Here is an 18,961-nt window from a genome sequence, read left to right on the forward strand (position 1 = left end):
TCAGCTTGATTGGGGAATAATCAATAGAAAATATTACCTTCTCGGGTTGTGAGTACTTGGTTTCTGGGTCTGTGAGGGTCTTGCTGATAAAATAAATCGACCTTTCTTTATCCTCCTCGACTCTGACTAGTACTGCGCTTATTGCAGTTGGGGTATTAGCTATGTAGAGGTATAACTCCTCACATGGTACCGGGGAAGAAAGAATTGGCACAAATGATAGGTAGGTTTTGATCTGATCAAAGGCTGCTGACACTCAGAATCCCATTTGACTCTTTGTTTTTTTACGTAGTAGGTTAAAGAAATGCTTGCGTTTATCAGACAATCTGAAGATAAACCTATTTAGGGATGCTAGCTTTCCAGTCAACATCTGGATATCTTTCTTACAGGTCGAAGGTGGCCCATTTAATATGACTCTGATCTTCGCATGATCAACTTCAGCGTCGTTTTTAGTGATCATGTAACCAAAAAAGTTTCAACTATGAACACCAGAAACACACTTTGGAGGGTTCACCTTAATCCCGTACAGTCTCAATACTGAGAACGTTTTCAGCAGGTCGCAATGATGATACATTTTTTCTTTGCTCTTGACGACCATGTCGTCTACGTAGCATTCCATTGTTTCTCAAATCATATCTCTAAACATCTTATTTGCGAACCTATGGTAAGTACTGCATGCATTCTTCAAACCGAGTGGCATGGCTTTGAAGCAGTATAGTCCTTTATCTATGAAACGTCGTGTGTTCTTCATCTGTTGGGTTCAATAAAATCTGGTCATAGCTTGAATACCATCCATGAATTATAGGCATTTTTAGCCGGTCATAACTATCCTATCTAGGGCTGCCAATGGGTACCCGATTACCCGGAACTGAATCGAAACCAGGTATTTCGGGTCTAGTTCCGGGTCCTAATATTGGACCCATTAGTGATGTTACTACCCGTCGGGTAGACCCATTTGAGAACCGATTAATATCGGGTCCTAACCGGGTATACCCGGTGGGTACCCGGTAAAATGTCAAAATAATTATATTAAGGTTAATTTTTTGAAAATCTTAGGGCTATAAGTTATTGAATTACTGTTAGTTCTTCATCCCTTCGTTCCAGCCGCACTGATTCTCACTTATTCTTCTCTGACTCGCATCAATTTATCTTCTATTAAGAAAGAAGAGAAATCATTCCAGAATTAAATCGTGTTATAAGAGTTGAAAACAATAAGATCTGGATCAATTTCTTTCCATTTACTAGTAGTTGAATTAAAGAAAACTATTCATTGAAAGTGTCTGAATATTACAGGTGCAATTGATTGCATCAATTGTCTTGATTAATTTCAGAGAGAGAGAGATACTCAGATATTTATAGTAGACCAACCCGTGAATGACACACAAGCTTAACCAGTTACAAACTGACACGTAAGACCAATGACAACTAACAAAGACATCTAAGCAAACAGCTAAGCTACAGGTGTATAAGACAGTTAACTGTTGCTATTATCCCCCCTCAAGTTGAGGTTGCCTGCAGGAAAAACCATCAACTTGTTGCGCAGATAATTGAATCTAGGACCAACAAGTCCTTTAGTGAAAATGTCTGCAACTTGGTCCACTGTAGAGATGTACTGGACTGATAAATTCTTGGCATGAACAATCTCCCTGACAAAATGATGATCCAACGCTAGATGTTTCATTCGACTATGAAAAACTGGGTTAGAAGAAAGAGAAATAGCACCCATATTATCACAGTGAAGAGTAGGTGGAATAGGAAGAAAGACATACAAATCCTTCAATAACTGACAGATCCATAGCAATTCTGCAGTTGAGTTAGCTATGCTTCTATACTCTGCCTCAGTTGAACTTCTTCCAACTGTACTTTGTTTCTTGCTAGACCAAGAAACTGGATTTGAACGAAAAAATATGCAGTATCCACCAGTGCTTTTTCTACTATCAGGGTCTCCAGCCCAATCTGCATCACAGAAGCCATGAACAGCTGACAACCCTTTACTGAACAGAATGCCATAGTTAAGAGTACCCCTGATGTATCTTAAAATTCTCTTGGCAGCTATAAGATGTACAGTAGTTGGGTATTGCATAAATTGACAAACTTGGTTAACAACACAACCAATTTTTTGTCTTGTCCAGGTTAAATACTGCAATGCACCAACTAATGATCTGTACATGGTTGGATTAGAGAGTAATTCACCATCAGCTTCCTTGAGTGTAGAATTGACAAGAACTAGTGAAGAACATTCCTTGGCACCAACCATATCAAATTTTTGTAACAAATCAAGAGCATATTTTGTTTGAGACAGAAATAGACCTGCAACATTCCTCTTAACTTCGAGTCCCAAAAAATAGTGTAAACTGCCCAAATATTTGATAGGAAAGTGAGAGCTGAGAGTAATGATTAGTTGTGAACAGTAAGTCTTGTCATTCCCTGTGATGATGATGTCATCCACATATATAAGTATGATAGTCAATTTGGAACCAATCTTTTGAACAAACAAAGAGTTATTAGCAGGAGACATCTTAAAGTTATATGAAGTAAGTACAGTGGCCAACTTTTCATACCATGCCCTGGGGGCTTGCTTGAGTCCATAGAAGGATTTGTGAAGTTTACAAACCTTGTTAGGATGATCAGGATCAATGAAGCCTGGTGGTTGGGTCATGAAGACATCTTCATGAGGATCTCCATGAAGGAATGCATTACTCGCATACAGCTGAGATATATGCCAATCAAAATGAACTGCCAGAGATAAAATGATTCTTATAGTTATTGGTTTAGCTACTGGACTAAAGGTTTCAGAGTAGTCCATACCAGCTTGCTGATGAAAACCCTTGGCTACCAACCTAGATTTAAATTTGTTAATAGATCCATATGGATTCTGTTTTATTCTAAAGACCCACTTGCATCCAACCAGATTTTGAGAAGGATCGGGATCAACTAAGGACCATGTACCAGCATCTTGAAGTGCAGTGTGTTCATTAAAAAGAGCAGTTCTCCATTGGGGAATCTTGTTAGCTTGTGTGAAACAAGTGGGAACAACTGGGGGTGTGAGAGTTTGCATTTGAGCAGAAAGTGCATGTTTGTTAGAGAATACCTTCTTTTTGAATACACCCAGTTTTCCCCTGGTTGTCATTGAGTGTTCATTTTGAGTGATAGGAGCAGTAGTGGTTGGAGCTGGTGAAAGAGGAGTGCTTTGTTGAACTGAAATATCATAAGAAGCATGCACTGAAGTATCACTAATAGAAGTATCAATTGGTGAAAAAATATTGGGTGTAATTGAAGTAGAATCACCAAAAGTGGTTGAGACTGAAGTAGTTGATGCAGTAGACTCAGTTGGTGAAGTAATAGTAGCAGTTGTGCATAAAGTAGCTGGTCTGAGAGGAAATATATGCTCAACAAAGGTGACATGCCTAGAAATGAAGACTCTACCACTAAGTGTATTAATACACCTATAACCTTTATGTTGAGGACTGTAGCCAATGAAGATACATTGTTCACTCCTTGGTGCAAGCTTATGAGGAGCATATGGTATGAGCCAAGGATAACAAAGACAACCAAATTCCCTTAGAAAAGAATAATCAGGTTGATGATGAAAAATTACCTCATATGGAGATTTGAAAGAAAGAAACTTAGCAGGCAATCTGTTGATAGTGTAATTTGCTGCTTGAAAAGCTTCAACCCAAAAGGAATCATGTAGACCAGCTTGAAGTAGATTAGTTCTGCCTATATCTGCTAAGTGCCTATGTTTGGACTCTGCCAATCCATTTTGCTCAGGAGTATGTGGGCAGGATATTTCATGAACAATACCACTATCAGCTAGAAAATGTGATAACTTGTTATTCAGAAACTCCCAACCACCATCTGTTCTTATAACAATAATAGCAGTTTGAAGTAACTTTTCAACATTGGCTTTGAATTGAAAGAAAACTTTCTTAAAATCAGATTTCTCAAAAAAGGGAAAGATCCAACAAAATTTGGAAAAATCATCAACAATATTAACATAATATCTGAATCCACTATTGGACGATACAAGACTTGGACCCCAAAGATCTAAATGTAATAACTCAACAGGTTTAGTCCTAGAATGGGAAGAAATGGAAAAAGGAAGTTTATGACTCCTTCCAAGTTGACACTCATGACAAAACAAAGGTTATTTGAGTACATTCTTAAGAGATAAAAGCTTGCGGACATGTTGAAAAGTTTGAAATGAAGAATGAGCTAGTCTTTTGTGCCAGATATCTGCTGATACAGTGTTGGTGGTTGTAGCTGTGAATGCTGTAAAATTTGAGTTGGTGAAAGATTGATGTTGAAATGATGCTGACTTGGTGGTTGAATTGAGAAAATGCAAAGGATATAATCCATTACATTGAGGGCCTTTCAAAGTTACTTTCCCAGAGGAGATATCCTTCACATAAAAACCAGTACAATCAAAAGTGATTGAGCAATCATTGTCCTTAGTAAATTTATGAACTGATAACATATTGTGATCAGAAGTACTTTTAACAGAAGATCCTTTGTGTGTAATTTTCATACCTTCACCATTTGCTGTATGAATCTCCTCAGTTCCATCATAAGTAGATAGAAGTTGAAGCTCATTTTCATCAGAGGTAAGATGATTGTTAGCACCAGAATCTGCATACCAGGGGTTGTCTCCTAGAATATTTGCAGTGGCCAGCATTGCACTCATATTTTGTGATGTATTCATATTTTGATAAACAAAGTTCAGTCTATGCCTACAAGCTAAAGCTGTATGGCCTGTTTTGTTACAGATCTGACATATGAGAATTTGATTTGGAACATTGGCTGTAAAAATTTGAGAATTTGTAGGAGGTGTAGGAGGTACTGGTGAAGGATTTGGTGCCGAAAAACGAGCAGGCAATTGAAAATTACTTCTAAATTGAGGAGTGTAGTTAAGATTACCTCTTCCACGATTTATGAAATTAGAAGTATACGGAGAAAATCCAGCAGAAGTAGATGCTCTTTGTTGAGAAAGTAAAGCTTGTTGTGATTGAAAAGCTGCAAAAGCTTTGCTGTTAGCTTCTGATAGTAGAGATTTGGATCTCTCAGCTACAACAATCTCTTCATATAACAACAAATTGTGGAGTTCATCAAAGTTGAGTGGAGGATTTCTGAGCCGAATTGATGTACTGAAGGCACTGTATTCTTGACCAATTCCATTCAAAATGAGAACTACAAGTTCATCATCTGAGATTGCAGATCCTGAAGCAGACAATTGATCTGACAATTTCTTGATTTCCCCTAAGTAATTAGTAATAGTTCCAGATCCAAGATTGAGAGACTGTAATTTTGTTCGAATTTGTATCGCATGAGTAGTTGATGTTCGAGCAAATTTGGATTCAATATTAGACCATAATTCTCTAGAAGAATCTGCTCCAACAACATATGGTACTACTGATTCTAAAATTGTGGACTGAATCCACAGAAGAAGAGTTTATCATCTTCATTCCAAGCTTCATATGAAGGATTTATATTACCTTGAGTGAGATCTTCCTGAGTTAAAAACTTAGAAGGACATTGAGTTGATCCATCCAAGAAACCAGAAACTTTGTATCTCTTCAATAATGGAAGAAGTAGACTCTTCCAAGTAATGGAATTATCATATTTAAGCTTGTATTGGGTTATTGATGAGATCTGATTGAGGGGAATATTAGAAATTCTTGATGTATATTCAAGATTTGCCATTTGAGACGAAAGAATTGAAAGAATGAAAGAAGAAGAAGCTTTATACAGAGAGGTGAAGAAGCACTGTTAATGGCGGATGAAGCAGCGGAAAAACCTAGATCTTTAGGCGTCGTGATACCATAGTTGAATTAAAGAAAACCATTCATTGAAAGTGTCTGAATATTACAGGTGCAATCGATTGCATCAATTGTCTTGATTAATTTCAGAGAGAGACTTAGATATTTATAGTAGACCAACCAGTGAATGTCACACAAGCTTAACCAGTTACAAACTAACACGTAAGACCAATGAAAGCTAACAAAGACAGCTAAGCAATGACAGCTAAGCTACAGGTGTATAAGACAGTTAACTGTTGCTATTAATTAGATAATGCATTTTTTGGTAGTCTGTACTCAATAAGCACGACTGGTAAATTTGAAGAACTTGTACACAGATGCTTGCTAGATATATATTTGAAAATGATTAATAATATATCTTTCCAGTTCTACTGTTTTGCTAGTGGAAGAGTACTACAACAACCTAAGAAGTAGAAATCATGTTTTAGTAATACAAATAGTCTTAAAGCTTTTTTCATTTATTTTGATATTTATCTGTGTTCGTAGGTTAAGGAATTCAAAATGGTCCTATCACTTTGTATGCATGAAGTTCTTTACACTTAATTAGATCGGCGTAAGTACATAACTATTGACTTAATTAGATGAGACAAATGAAATTGCTAGAAACACTATTGTGTTAGTATGCGACTGAACTAGATGGGATGCTATACGACTGAATTAGATGAAAATGTATCCGAAATTGTGGATCCCCTAAGAACCGTTCAGGATCCGGAATCGGTAATAACACGTACGATTCCGGGTACAACTATTATGAAACCGGATCCGGAACCGTTAGGATCCGCAACCGAGTAAAAATAAAGGGTTCCGATTTCGGATAATATGTTACCCGGATCCGATTGGACCCGTTGGTACCCCTAATCCTATCCATGTCACATGTATGAAACATCAACATATACGAATGGAAAAAAAAATGATAGGGGTTCCAATTTCTAGGCAGATGGTCCTCGTCTTTCCTACGAGTTGAATAAAAATAAAAATAGAAAAGATAATCGAACGAAATCCATAATCCAGATAATACAGAAGGGCACGGATCCCTACTAAATCTAACGGTCTAAAATCTTAGCCTCATTTACGAAAACAAAGTTCTCTGAATCCTTTCCCAAGATTCTCAACCCATCAGGCTTCAAGAATTTCTAATCCAACGACTATAACAAAAAACACAACCTTCATATGGATTCATAATCTAACGGAAGTTATCAAACCAAAGAAATACAAAACCTGTTTCTTTCTTTCGATCCGTAACCTGTTATCTAAACCAATCATACTCAAGTATTTATAATACCAAAAAAATTATAAATATCTGTTCTCCTCTTCCCAAATCAGAAATCAAATATCAAAACAAAAATCGATTAAAAGTTTTATTTGAGCAGAGAAAGAGAGAATGTCAGGAAGAGGAAAAGGAGGAAAGGGTTTGGGAAAGGGAGGAGCAAAGAGACATAGGAAGGTATTGAGAGATAACATCCAAGGTATCACAAAACCAGCAATCAGAAGATTAGCAAGGAGAGGTGGTGTGAAACGTATCAGTGGATTGATTTATGAAGAGACTCGTGGTGTTCTTAAGATCTTCTTAGAGAATGTCATCCGTGATGCTGTTACTTACACTGAACATGCTAGGAGGAAGACTGTTACTGCTATGGATGTTGTCTATGCTCTCAAGAGGCAAGGAAGAACTCTCTACGGATTTGGGGGTTAGGGTTTCTCTATTTTGTAAAGAAAGTTTAGATCTGGGTTTTAATTTGTTTGTTTTCTTTTCGGTTTCACATGATGTACCAACCTGGAAATTAACACGATGAATGTGAAATGTTTTGAGAATCAGTAATTTGTTTTTGTTTCATTACTTATCTTGTTTTTCGGAAGCTGAATGTTTTCAAGCAAAATTGGACCTTATGATTTGAATTTGAGTTGCAACATTAGCTTAGCTAGGTGTGTTTGCTGAATTTGATTTACAAGTGGTGTTCTATCCGAGTTACTGGTACGAGCTTTTATCTCATTTCTCTTCTTCCTTGAAGATTTGAGGTATTATCAAATACTGATTTAATTCCAAATCTAATTCCTTAAATCGGATCTTTTCGCCAATTTTCTAATTCTACATCGACTAATCCTATAGCAGCTAATGTTATTTGAAGAAACTATTACCAACTATGAATTTGATTCTAATCAACTTTCATTTCCTGCAACCAGAGTATTCAGTGCTTTTCTTCTGGTATTTAAGGGTTCTTATACAACTAGATCTTAATGGTTGTTTTCGTGAAGCTATAAATTGTTATTATCAATTGTTGATAAACATCACTGTCCAGAGTTCGTCCTAAATTTTATACTTCTCTTGCTGTTTCAAAAGTTTGTGGGGATATAGTTGATGAAAAGAATGTACACAGTTGGGTTTTGCTTAGATTTGTTTATAGACCTTCTTTGATTCATATGTGTAGTATTTGAATTTTATGTTTGTTAGTGATGTTGTGAAGTGTTTGATGAATAAGTGTTCTTGAAATGCATTAGAAGCGTTGGGTATCTTTAGAGAGATGAGAATTGAAGGAGTTAAATTGGAATTGCATGACTGTATCTTACTCATTGCTGGTGCTCCACTTGGTGAAGAATTGAAGGGGATTTTGATTCATGTGTATGTGTTCTTCCTCTTTTCTGTATTCCTTTTAAGATTCATGATACAATTTGTATCTTATCTATCACGGACAGGTGAAGGTGGGAACCCGTTCTGCGTTTCTCAATTTTGGATCACCAGTGGATGCATCTCAGCTATATAAATTACTCCATGCCCTTCATCCACATCCTCATCAGAAGAAAAATTAGCAGGCAGAGGTGCACCTGGAACATGTATATTGCTCGGATTTTGTTGCTATTGTCATACATACCAAAATAAATAGAATAGTAGCTTGGTGCATCTTCTTGATGTTGTTTACTGCTCTGGAACTGTTATCCTCAACTGGATAGATAGACCTCACCCTGTGTAGTTTCTTAAATGCCAAATGGCCTAATGTAGGCTCATGGGCATGCGGATAAGTAAAAGGTTATCCTAATATTTACAGTTAGATAATGTGATTTTGTTAACTGATACTAGTTTTTGAAAGCTTTATCGTTCTCCCAAAATCATGTAGACCTCTGAGGCAGAACAATTTTTTTTTTCTACCACAAGTTTCCTGACTACCTGCTGCTGTGAGATATTGTTGTCTCACTGGAATACCCATTTCTTGCTTCATGCTACAAACAGACAACACCTGATACACAACTGTTTTTTTCACCCTTAATCACTATGTGGAAATGATAATCTATAGAGTCACAAGACTCATAACATGAAATGCCTTCATTGATGTACTAAACATTTTTTTCCTCAAACCCGCAATGTTGTTATTTGGAGTTTATCAATAAAAGCCACATCTTCTAGTTCTAGGCATGCATTAATTAGTCGTTGATATATTCATTCTATCCTTTACCCTGCTGCAATCTATTTGTTTTTCATCTCAGGTTATTCACAGTCTGTACATATCGCAGAAACATATAATCACCCTCCTAGTTTTCGTTATCCCCCTCTGGGCAATGTGTATAAGATTTTCAATTATTAAGTCCTGTATGATCACGATGCAATCATGTTTAGTTTTAGCATGCTAAAAGTGCTCAATTGTTAACAGTTCAACTATTAAGTCCTGTCTGGGTCTCTTGGCCGGTCAAAATATGTCTTTTTTGTTCCTTGTATAAATATTGATGGACCTTATATGTGTTCTCTGCAAAATTAACGGCTGCACTCTGCGATTGCAGGCAGTTTGTCAGAATTGTGGTGAATCTGGTGACATGGGGACCAAGATTTTAGTTTGCTGCAAAATGTGTAAAGTCCCTGCCAAGCACAGGTATGTTGAGCTGAGAGCCATTTGTTTCATGGTTTCCGCTGTCTTATCTTACTAACGCCGCACCTGATTTTTGTTGCTGGAAATGTTGTGTTCCAATTGTCTATCTTGAAGAATTTTCACATTCTCTCTCTCTTTCCATAGAATTCCGATCATCGTTTACTAATAAAGTCACCGAGAGTCTACTTTCCTTCCAATACTTGATGAGGGTATATGTATGTGTTTCCAGCAGTATCCTCTTGATTTCTTCTTGCTTTTTTACTGATAATGGCATCAAAGATAGTTGAGCTTTCTTCATCTTAATCTTCAAAATTTAATTGGAAGATCGGAAACTTTTCAAAGTTGAACTTTCAAGAAGACACTTTGATGTTTTTACTGTTGGTAGTTTTAAATGGTGTGCCATTCTAGTTGTATGTACTGCTAATCACCTTTGGTTTCGGCTCCTCTTTAAATTCTTTTTTCTGCTTTTGATTAATTGTCTTAAGTATTCACTTACAGGAAAGCACTGATTTAATCTTCCGGAATGATAAAGCGCATAATCACTTATCAATGTGCCTATCACCTTTTTTTTGCCTCTGTACACGGAGTTCAGTTTTGCCATTCCTAGTCGAATTGATCTCACTAGCACAGTGAGAAAAGCTATTATCTGGATACCTTAACACTACAATGTATCGCCGTATAACCACACAATCTTTTACCCTATAAATTTTTGGCTTTTGCAGAAGCAAAATACAAATTTGACGAGAGTGCATACTGCTGTGGTTAGGGAACATTATGTAATTGCAATGTGGATTCTGCTCGAACTTTGAGTTTGCTTAAGAAGTAAAACTGGTTACCCATAAGCAAAAAAGTGGATTACTAATGATTATTGATTTTTGTTTCTTATTTATGTGTTTCACTGAACGTAGTTTGGATATTGAGCAGCTGATAATTAAAAAAACCACGATAAGCAACTTTTTTTTTTTAATAGGAAAGGAGAATTTTATTTATAAAAAACCTTAGCTTGTACATATTCTGGTTCTCAGATATAAGAGAACTCAACCAATCAGGAAGGTTATACTGATCCCACCATACAGTGGTTTTACTTGTCCCAGCCTCTTTAGCTAATAGATCAGAAAACCCATTGAAGCTTTAAATTGGAAAGCTTGAACTTTCCAAAGAGAAAAATAGTATGATTAACTTGAGACATACCGTATAAGCTTTGTACCCACATTCATCTGTGGTTTGGATTCCAGCAGTTCTACAGTAACATGATCTTAGGATAGCTGAACTTCGGGAGTTACAAGTATAACAGTGAACAAGGTTGACCTTATTATCTAGCATGTCAAGGATCGAAGAACACTCTTTAATCTTGTTACTTTAGAAGCATATATTCAATTACCAAACGTAAATCTTGGAGTAGTATAAGTTGGATAATTGTACTGCTCTTTCGGTGTATTATATCGAGCATGGAATTTAGCAAACCTTGTGAAGTTTATGAAGCTTGTAATCTATTATTGTAGTGTGTTTCAATTTCTTTCTAGTCATGTATCTTTTGTGAAGCATTTTTTGTTTTCTCCAGCATCTCGTATCCTGTTCAGTAATGCATATCTAGAGGGAATTTATGTAGAAAATGATCAGGGAAATTAATGTAGTGGAATATAGTTATCTCGGTACTTTCCTTGGGGTGGTTGCCTGGTTTTGTTTCGTACAGTTGACATACGTTCACAATGAGAAAATGGCAGGTTTAGCTGGGAATTTTAGGGATAATATTTTGAGAAATTTTTGGTTCTTAAATGTAATTAGTTTGGTGTGTTTAGGATCAGAAAAGATTGCATCTTTGTTGTATCAATAATGACTTCTCTTTCTTTTTGGAATATATTTTTGAAGTCGCGAGTTTCTGCTAACTTGCATTTTCCATGTTTAATTGGTAGACTGCATCTAAGGAAGGAAGGGCGCACGGAAAGCACAGGTCCTAAACCATACTTCTGTCACGTAATGTTTTGCCAGAAAAGCATGTGAACGGGTAAATTTCAAATCATTTGTTGTTGTTCTTTATCTCGTTCTTTATGTATTATTACCACTGTGTATACTCACAACTTGTCCTATTGTCAAAAGGTGCGCCGAAATCTGCTTGATCAGATCCATATGTTCCCGGTGATCCACATTTTTGTAAGCTTGGTAAGCCTTGGGAAGATTGGGAGCTACAAATTAACTGGTCATTCTTAGATATGAAAATGTTTAATATGGTTGAATGTTTTCAATGTTCCTTGTATAGTTTTACAATACAACTTACTGTTATTGGATACATTAATGCGCTCTGTAAGACCAGAACTTCCCATTGAAGTAGAAATCATTTTCATACTCTTGAATCCGTGTTGTATTTTTTTCTGAATATTGTTTCCTTTCTTCAAGTTACTTTGACTCTATATCGTAAGATTATGGGTCTACTAGGGAAATAGAGAGCAATCTCACAGTAGCCTGCCATTTTAAGAGACCGTTCTTGAACGCCAAATCCCAATTTTCCAGTCAATCTGTTTCGTTTTAAGCGGGTACTTACGTCTTCAACTTCTGTTGTACGAGTCATTACGGGTCGAGATCGTCTGTGCCACTGCTTGTGTGTGCCCTATGTGTCATACCAATAGAAACACGCCACATCATTCCTCTCATTAACCATGACTAACTAAATAGATTTTCTATTTATACAACACTAATCGATTAGGAAAGATAATTAATTAGTTAAAGAAGATATTACAAATCCAAGAGAAAATACCGGGATTTGTATATCTATTCTAAAAATATTGAATCTATAATATAATTCACGGCTACATTATTTAAAAAAGAAATATCACGGTAATACTTGGTAATATTTCACGCAACCGTATAATCTCTTTCATTCAATAAAGTTTATCGTTTTAATTTTCTAATAGTTTATTCGCTCTTTCACAGTTAATCATGGAGCATCAATGGGTAAAATTTGTTTCTCATGTTCAAGTTATGAGATCAACATATTCATATTATGGGTTTATTCTAGGATTATAATTTATGTTTTTCCCTTATAATGTTGTAGAACTCATGCCCCTTGGATAAGCTTATAAAAGAAAAAAATTGAAGTAACTGTTTAGAAAAATATATACACATCATATAGCTGAAATTTTTTGAAGCAAGAAATTTGATGTATATAAATACTTCTACTTTCATCATTAAAAAAATAAAAATAAATACTGTTTTATACTGGTAATCTCTTTTTTTAGTCCATAAATGATTATCTTTCCTAAATGACTGCTGTTATATATAGAAAATCTAGTTAGTTAGTTAGTTATCGTTAATGGGAGGAAATATGTGGCGTCGTTCTATTGGTGTGGCACATAGGGCATACCCAAGCAGTGGCACAGACGATCTGGACCCAGTCATTACTACATGGATGACTATACGACTTGACCATCAATGAGTCCATTTGGGGACATCCGATAGAAAACCCATCAATGAATTTTCATTTTTCCCGAAGAAAAGCAAACAAACAAACTTAGGATTCAAACACAAAAAGGTGCGACACCAGCGACAAAATAGCTCTGTATATATGAATTTTCATGGATGTACATAAAATCATTTTCGATTTTTAATTTCCACTAAATTTAATTGGTTTTCACTTCTCAATCTGATGTTTAAAGTACTCAACCCCTTATTGTTGTGAGAAATCATGTGATAATTAGTTAGTTTAAAAAAAGCTAGTATAACCGTTTGATGAAATGCCAATTCGTAGGATACGAGAAAGAGAGCACAAACAATTTATTAAGGAAGAGGAATCCCCCAAGATACAGAAAACGGAGCACAAATACAAATTAGTCGTGAAAGGAGTTCTGTTCTATGATTACAGTCCAACACCAAGAAACTGATTCTTAACAGCTTGAACATCCACAACAACCTCATTCATGCTGCATCTATCTGAAGGTAATACTGGAGAACATTTAACTCCAATCTGAATTATGGAAGCCAAGATTTGTCTCATTGTATCTCTATCTATGCTTCTTTTTTCGTTCCTCAAGATACTGTAATTGGTAATTTCAGCATCGTTATGATCTTCTCTTAATTCCATCAACAAACGTGAATCGATAACCTCCTCAATATGCTCTGGCAACTCGTGCATCTTAGAGAAGTCATGAATGCTTAGGCCATCCCTAAACATGTAATCAGTTGGCCTCTTTCCTATAAACATCTCTAGCAAAAGAATTCCGTAGCTATAAACATCACCTTGTGTCGACACTTCACCACCCATTCCGTATTCTGCAGAATCCAAAACAAAGATTAGACCTCAAGAGCAAAATGTAGTTTAACAATTTCTAATAATTTTCGTTTCTTACCTGGAGAAACATAACCGATGGAGCCCTTTATTGCAACTGAGCTTGCGTCTTCTTGATTCAACTTTCTAGAATTACTGGAGGAATTAATAAGGAATTTGGCTAAGCCAAAATCACCCACATGGGCAGTTAAATCATCATCAAGAAGGACATTACTTGGCTTCACATCACAATGCACAATGGGTGATTGAGAATCACGGTGAAGATAATTTAATGCAAAAGCAACATCTACTGCAATGCTCAATCTTCTTTCTAGATTCAAATTCTTCTCTTGTAGCTGATCGTCATTGTTTACATCACTTATAGTTGGGTGCAGCCAATTCTCTAGACTCCCATTAGCCATCAACTCAAAAACTAGAGCCTTGAAAGGATTACTTTAAAATCAGTACTCGAACAACAAGTTACAATCTTGAGTAAATTTCTATGTCTAACTTTCCTTAGAGCATTACATTCAGCCATGAAACTCTTGGTTGCACCTCTTTGTTGAAGGTGCAGAACCTTCACTGCGATAGGCTTTGATTCATCTTGTTGAAGAAGTCCCTTGTACACAGAACCAAAACTTCCCTCTCCAAGCAAGTTGGTAGAATCATTAAATCCGTTGGTAGCTTTAAGAAGCTCGTTATAAGAAACTCCCATAAGCCGATTATCTACGTCCAGAGGCGTTGAAGTTAACATGGATTTTGACCTGTTTCTCCAATAAAGAGTGAGGAGAAACACAATCAAAATTAAAACTGCAGTAACTATGATGATAATTAGAACTTTGTTACGCATTGGTTTCCTCTGTTTCGCCGCCGCGTTGGGGTTTAATGGGATAGAGCAGTTCGGCAATTTCAAGTCAGGTATACCACCACAAAGCTTACTATTACCTTCAATTGAAAATGCACTTGTGTTCTTAAAGACTCCTTCTCTTGGTACCTCTCCTTCTAGATGGTTGAACGATAAATCCAGTAGCATAAAGAATTTGAGACTTTCCAATTTTTGGGTATTATGCCAGACAAGTTATTGCGTGAAATACTTAAAGTTTCTAGACCTTTTAAGGAAGTGATAGCTGAAGGAATGTTTCCTTGAAAGAAGTTACCTTGCAGATTCAGATATGTTAAGCTTGAACACTCGCCTATGGTAGCTGGGATTTCACCTGATAATTTGTTTTCGGACATGTCAAATACCCCTAGGTGTTTTAAGTTGCCAACTTCGGCTGGTAGTGACCCAGTGAATGAGTTCATAGCTAAGCTGAGAAACTTCGGAAATGAGGGAAGTTGAAAAACTTGTTTCGGTATACTACCACTTAGTTGGTTGGCTTGTAATTCCAAGATCTCCAGATATGTACAATATCCAATACTTGATGGAATTAGACCTGTTAAGCTATTGTTATGTAGACTGAGGTCGATGAGTTGTGTTAAGTTACCGAAAGATGAAGGGATTGAACCAGAGAATTTGTTTTCTCCCAAGTATAATATTCCCAAATTTTGAAGGTTCCCAATACCTGAAGGGATACTACCTGTTAACAGGTTGTTGTTTAAGTAAAGATTTGTTAAACCTACAAGATATTGTGTACCTGCAGGAACACTTCCACAAAACTGATTCTCTGCTAAAACTAGTATAGATAAGTTTGTTGTGAGATTGGATATAGAGAGATGAAAGGTTACCTAGTGAAGCTGGAATTTCTCCTGATAGATAATTTTCAGCCAGCATCAACATTTTGAGATTAAGCAAGTAGCCTATTTCATTTGGAACGTTCCCCACAAGCTTGTTCCTAGTAATATCAAAGTGTATGAGATTGGAGCAACGCGAAATATTCTCTGGAATTTCTCCTTCCAAGGAGTTATATGAAAGATTCAAGTGCTTTAGTCGGGAAAGACGACCAATTTGTGGTGGGATTTTTCCATGTAAATTGTTGCTGTTGAGGTCAAAATCTGCAAGAAAGCTAAGGTTTCCTATATGAGGAGATATGGAACCTACCATTCTTTGGGAATTAAGAGCTAACTTAGTGACTCTATTAGGATGACGACGACTGCATGTAACTCCTTTCCACTGACAGAAATGAAGAGAATCATTCTTCTCATTCCATGTGCTCAGTACTCCGAGCGGGTCTTCAGTTATTCCATCCTTGAAAGAGAGTAACGCTGATCGGTCCGTTGATCTGTAATCATCAACGACAAGGCAATGAACATCCATGACAAACATGCAGCCAAATAATAATTCTATACTGAAGTACTTCAGACTCGGCTGTTGTTGTGGTAATATCTTCATTTTGATAGACTGTAGACTTGGAACTCAATTTTTGGCCTAAATGAGAACTTACAGAAATCAAGTTTAAACTCAATTCCAGAAGGAGAGCATGTGAAGGATATGTGTTAATGCAGTGGTAAACAGAGCTTAAGAAGGTGATCAATTGAGAAGCGGTGACTCAGTGAAGCGGACGTTGGTCAGAACACCTGAAAATATAAAAAAGTGAATGTGTAGGTGCTCGTATTTCATTGGTGGGAAAAATACTTATCAATCAGAAACACAAAAATATTAATACTTACACCATGTTTGTTTACTCCTGACTCATCTGAGTCGTCTGGATCTGAGTCATCTGGATCTGAGTGAGATCACCTGACTCATCTGGATCTGAGTCGATATGTTTGTTTTGAGTCAGATCTGACTCATCTGACTCGGAAATAAGTGAGTCAGTGGTTTGGTCCCATGAGTCAGGGGTATTTTGTTACCTGACTCAAATGAGTCCGAGTCAGGGGTTATGTCTGAGTCAGAGGTCGAGTCAGATCTGACTCAAAATGAAAAACAAATGGTCTGACTGCTGACTCGGTCCGAGTCAGGGGTTGATTCAGATTCAGACGCCGAGTCAGCTGCAAACAAACAAGTTCTTAGCTTTGAACTTCTAGGTCTCATGTGGAAGAAGAGGCTATCATCTGGATGGTCGTTACCGACTAGAAATAGAACCTTAAACTATCAAAAGAAAATACAAAAATATAAACACCTTCTTTCACCTAGCATTTTTAGGGGCAATCCAAAAGGAATTAGGGGCCAACAATAAGATAAAATATGGTCACCCAAATCTAAATAGAAACTAGCCTTTATCTCGCGTATTTCGTAATGGCAAAATTGCCCTTCAATAATCGGTAGTTAATACTACAATCGGTAGTTTAACTACAATTGGTAGTAAGTGCGTTACCTTAACCTCTGAATATACTCAATTTTCGAATTTTGGTACTACCATAATCGGTAGTAAGTTTGACTTCCGAATGTATATTGGCCCTAAAATGAGATTTTCTCAAAATTCTAAATTTTTTGTACTTTGGTACTACCATAATCGGTAGTAAATTGTGTTACTTTAAGCTCCGAATATAATAAAATTTCGAATTTCGGTACGACCAAAATCGGTAGTAAATTTAACTTCCGAATGTATATTGGTCCCAAAATGTGATTTTTCCGAAATCCTAAAATTTTCGAACTTTGATACAACCATAATCGGTAGTAAAATGTGTTACTTTAACTACCGAATATACTCAATTTTCTAATTTTAGTACTGCCATAATCGGTAGTAAATTGAACTTCCGAATGTATATTGGCCGCAAAATGTGATTTTGCCAAAATCCTAAAATTTTCGAACTTTGGTACAACCATAATCGGTAGTAAAATGTGTTACTTTAACTTCCGAATATACTCCATTTTCGAATTTTAATACTACCATAATCGGTAGTAAATTTAACTTCCGAATGTATATTGGCCCCAAAATGTGATTTTGCCAAAATCCTAAAATTTTCGAACTTTGGTACAACCATAATCGGTGGTAAAGTGTGTTACTTTAACCTCCGAATATACTCAATTTTCGAATTTTGGTACGACCATAATCAGTAATAAATTGTGTTAATAAGTGATGCTTAATATCTACCGATTGTGTTCACGACCCCAAATTCAAAATTTCAAAACTTAATAAAATTTCGAAATTTTCTACTTTCATAATCGGTAGTTAATGGTGTTCATTATCTACCGATTGTACGTAACTTTTAGTACAGAGAAATTGAATTTTTGAATCACGAATAATCGGTAGATACGATCACTTTACCTACCGATTATGTTCCTTCTACTGTAAATTCAAGAACATCAATCATAATCGGTAGGTAAAATAGATTTTTATCTACCGATTATGTTTCTGCTACTGTAAATCCAAGAAAATTTTCTGATCAAAATTTTGATTTCAAGTAATCAAATCCTAATTTTGAATCACAACTACTATCATCTATTCGTTTTGTTTGTTTAACTCATTTTTTTTCTTTTAATGTTTTAAGTTTCAACTTTAAGGTTAATGGATTTTGGGTTTTAATTTTAAATAATTAATCATAACACTTGTTTGATCGACGATCTTTGTTTTCGATCAAAATTATAATTATAATGATGAAAAAAATTTGATGAGTAGAAAAGAAAAGAAGACGAGGATATAAAATTATAGGATATATGTTTAGATTTGGTATAAAGGTGAGGGACAATATAGACAATTTTCTATCTTTAAGACACCCCTTAACCACCTTCAATGGATGAGAATATAAAAATGGCCCCTAATTCCTTTTGAATGGCTCCTAAAAATACCAGGCTCTTTCAGAGTTGTACTTTCAGAAAAGAAAAGGCTAACTCAAAAACTCCTCATGGACCCGCCAGAAAAAAAAGCCACATCTTGCTCATATTCTCTCACATGGTGGGCCTAAAAATGACCCAGTTAATTCCCAAAGAAGTGGGGAATCGGGACCCACCTTCATGTGAGAGGGAGGTTTTATAGGATTTTTTTTCTAGCAGTCTGTATAAACTGATTATGTGCATTTCTACGACAGAAAAAATGCATATTCGTATGCACTCGTGTCCATCGTTGTACTAGTCTTTTTTATAATAACCTGTTATGCGGGCCAAAAAAACCATTAGAGGGACTGATATAATAGAACAAATAAAGTCACCATGTAGT

The 18,961-nt window shown here is 36.1% G+C and overlaps 2 protein-coding genes across 2 annotated transcripts; one reads left to right on the plus strand and one right to left on the minus strand.

Annotated features, from left to right (window-relative positions):
• Positions 1 to 7,141: 7,141 nt before the first annotated feature.
• On the plus strand, positions 7,142 to 7,630 carry LOC113334900 (histone H4). Its single transcript, XM_026581123.1, has one exon. It carries the CDS (start codon positions 7,195 to 7,197, stop codon positions 7,504 to 7,506), a length of 312 nt encoding a protein of 103 aa, XP_026436908.1. The 5' UTR covers positions 7,142 to 7,194; the 3' UTR covers positions 7,507 to 7,630.
• A 5,887-nt stretch (positions 7,631 to 13,517) lies between these two features.
• Positions 13,518 to 16,254, minus strand: LOC113334644 (receptor kinase-like protein Xa21). Its single transcript, XM_026580852.1, has 5 exons — positions 15,651 to 16,254; positions 15,083 to 15,502; positions 14,454 to 14,927; positions 14,008 to 14,358; positions 13,518 to 13,930 (listed from the first exon to the last, which is right to left on the minus strand). The coding sequence occupies exons 1-5, from the start codon at positions 16,252 to 16,254 to the stop codon at positions 13,518 to 13,520; spliced, it is 2,262 nt and encodes a 753-aa protein (XP_026436637.1).
• Between the last annotated feature and the right edge of the window lie 2,707 nt (positions 16,255 to 18,961).

This window comes from Papaver somniferum, unplaced genomic scaffold (genome assembly GCF_003573695.1).
Source record: "Papaver somniferum cultivar HN1 unplaced genomic scaffold, ASM357369v1 unplaced-scaffold_137, whole genome shotgun sequence".
NCBI classification, from domain to species: Eukaryota; Viridiplantae; Streptophyta; class Magnoliopsida; order Ranunculales; family Papaveraceae; genus Papaver; species Papaver somniferum.

Coding starts and splice junctions, on each gene's coding strand:
- LOC113334644 (XM_026580852.1), bottom strand. CDS start 16,254: ATGAAGATATTACCACAACAACAGCCGAGTCTGAAGTACTTCAGTATA. Junction 14,928..15,082: donor AACATATCTGAATCTGCAAG/GTAACTTCTTTC, acceptor TCAACCATCTAG/AAGGAGAGGTACCAAGAGAA. Junction 13,931..14,007: donor CATCGGTTATGTTTCTCCAG/GTAAGAAACGAA, acceptor TGGATTCTGCAG/AATACGGAATGGGTGGTGAA.
- LOC113334900 (XM_026581123.1), top strand. CDS start 7,195: ATGTCAGGAAGAGGAAAAGGAGGAAAGGGTTTGGGAAAGGGAGGAGCA.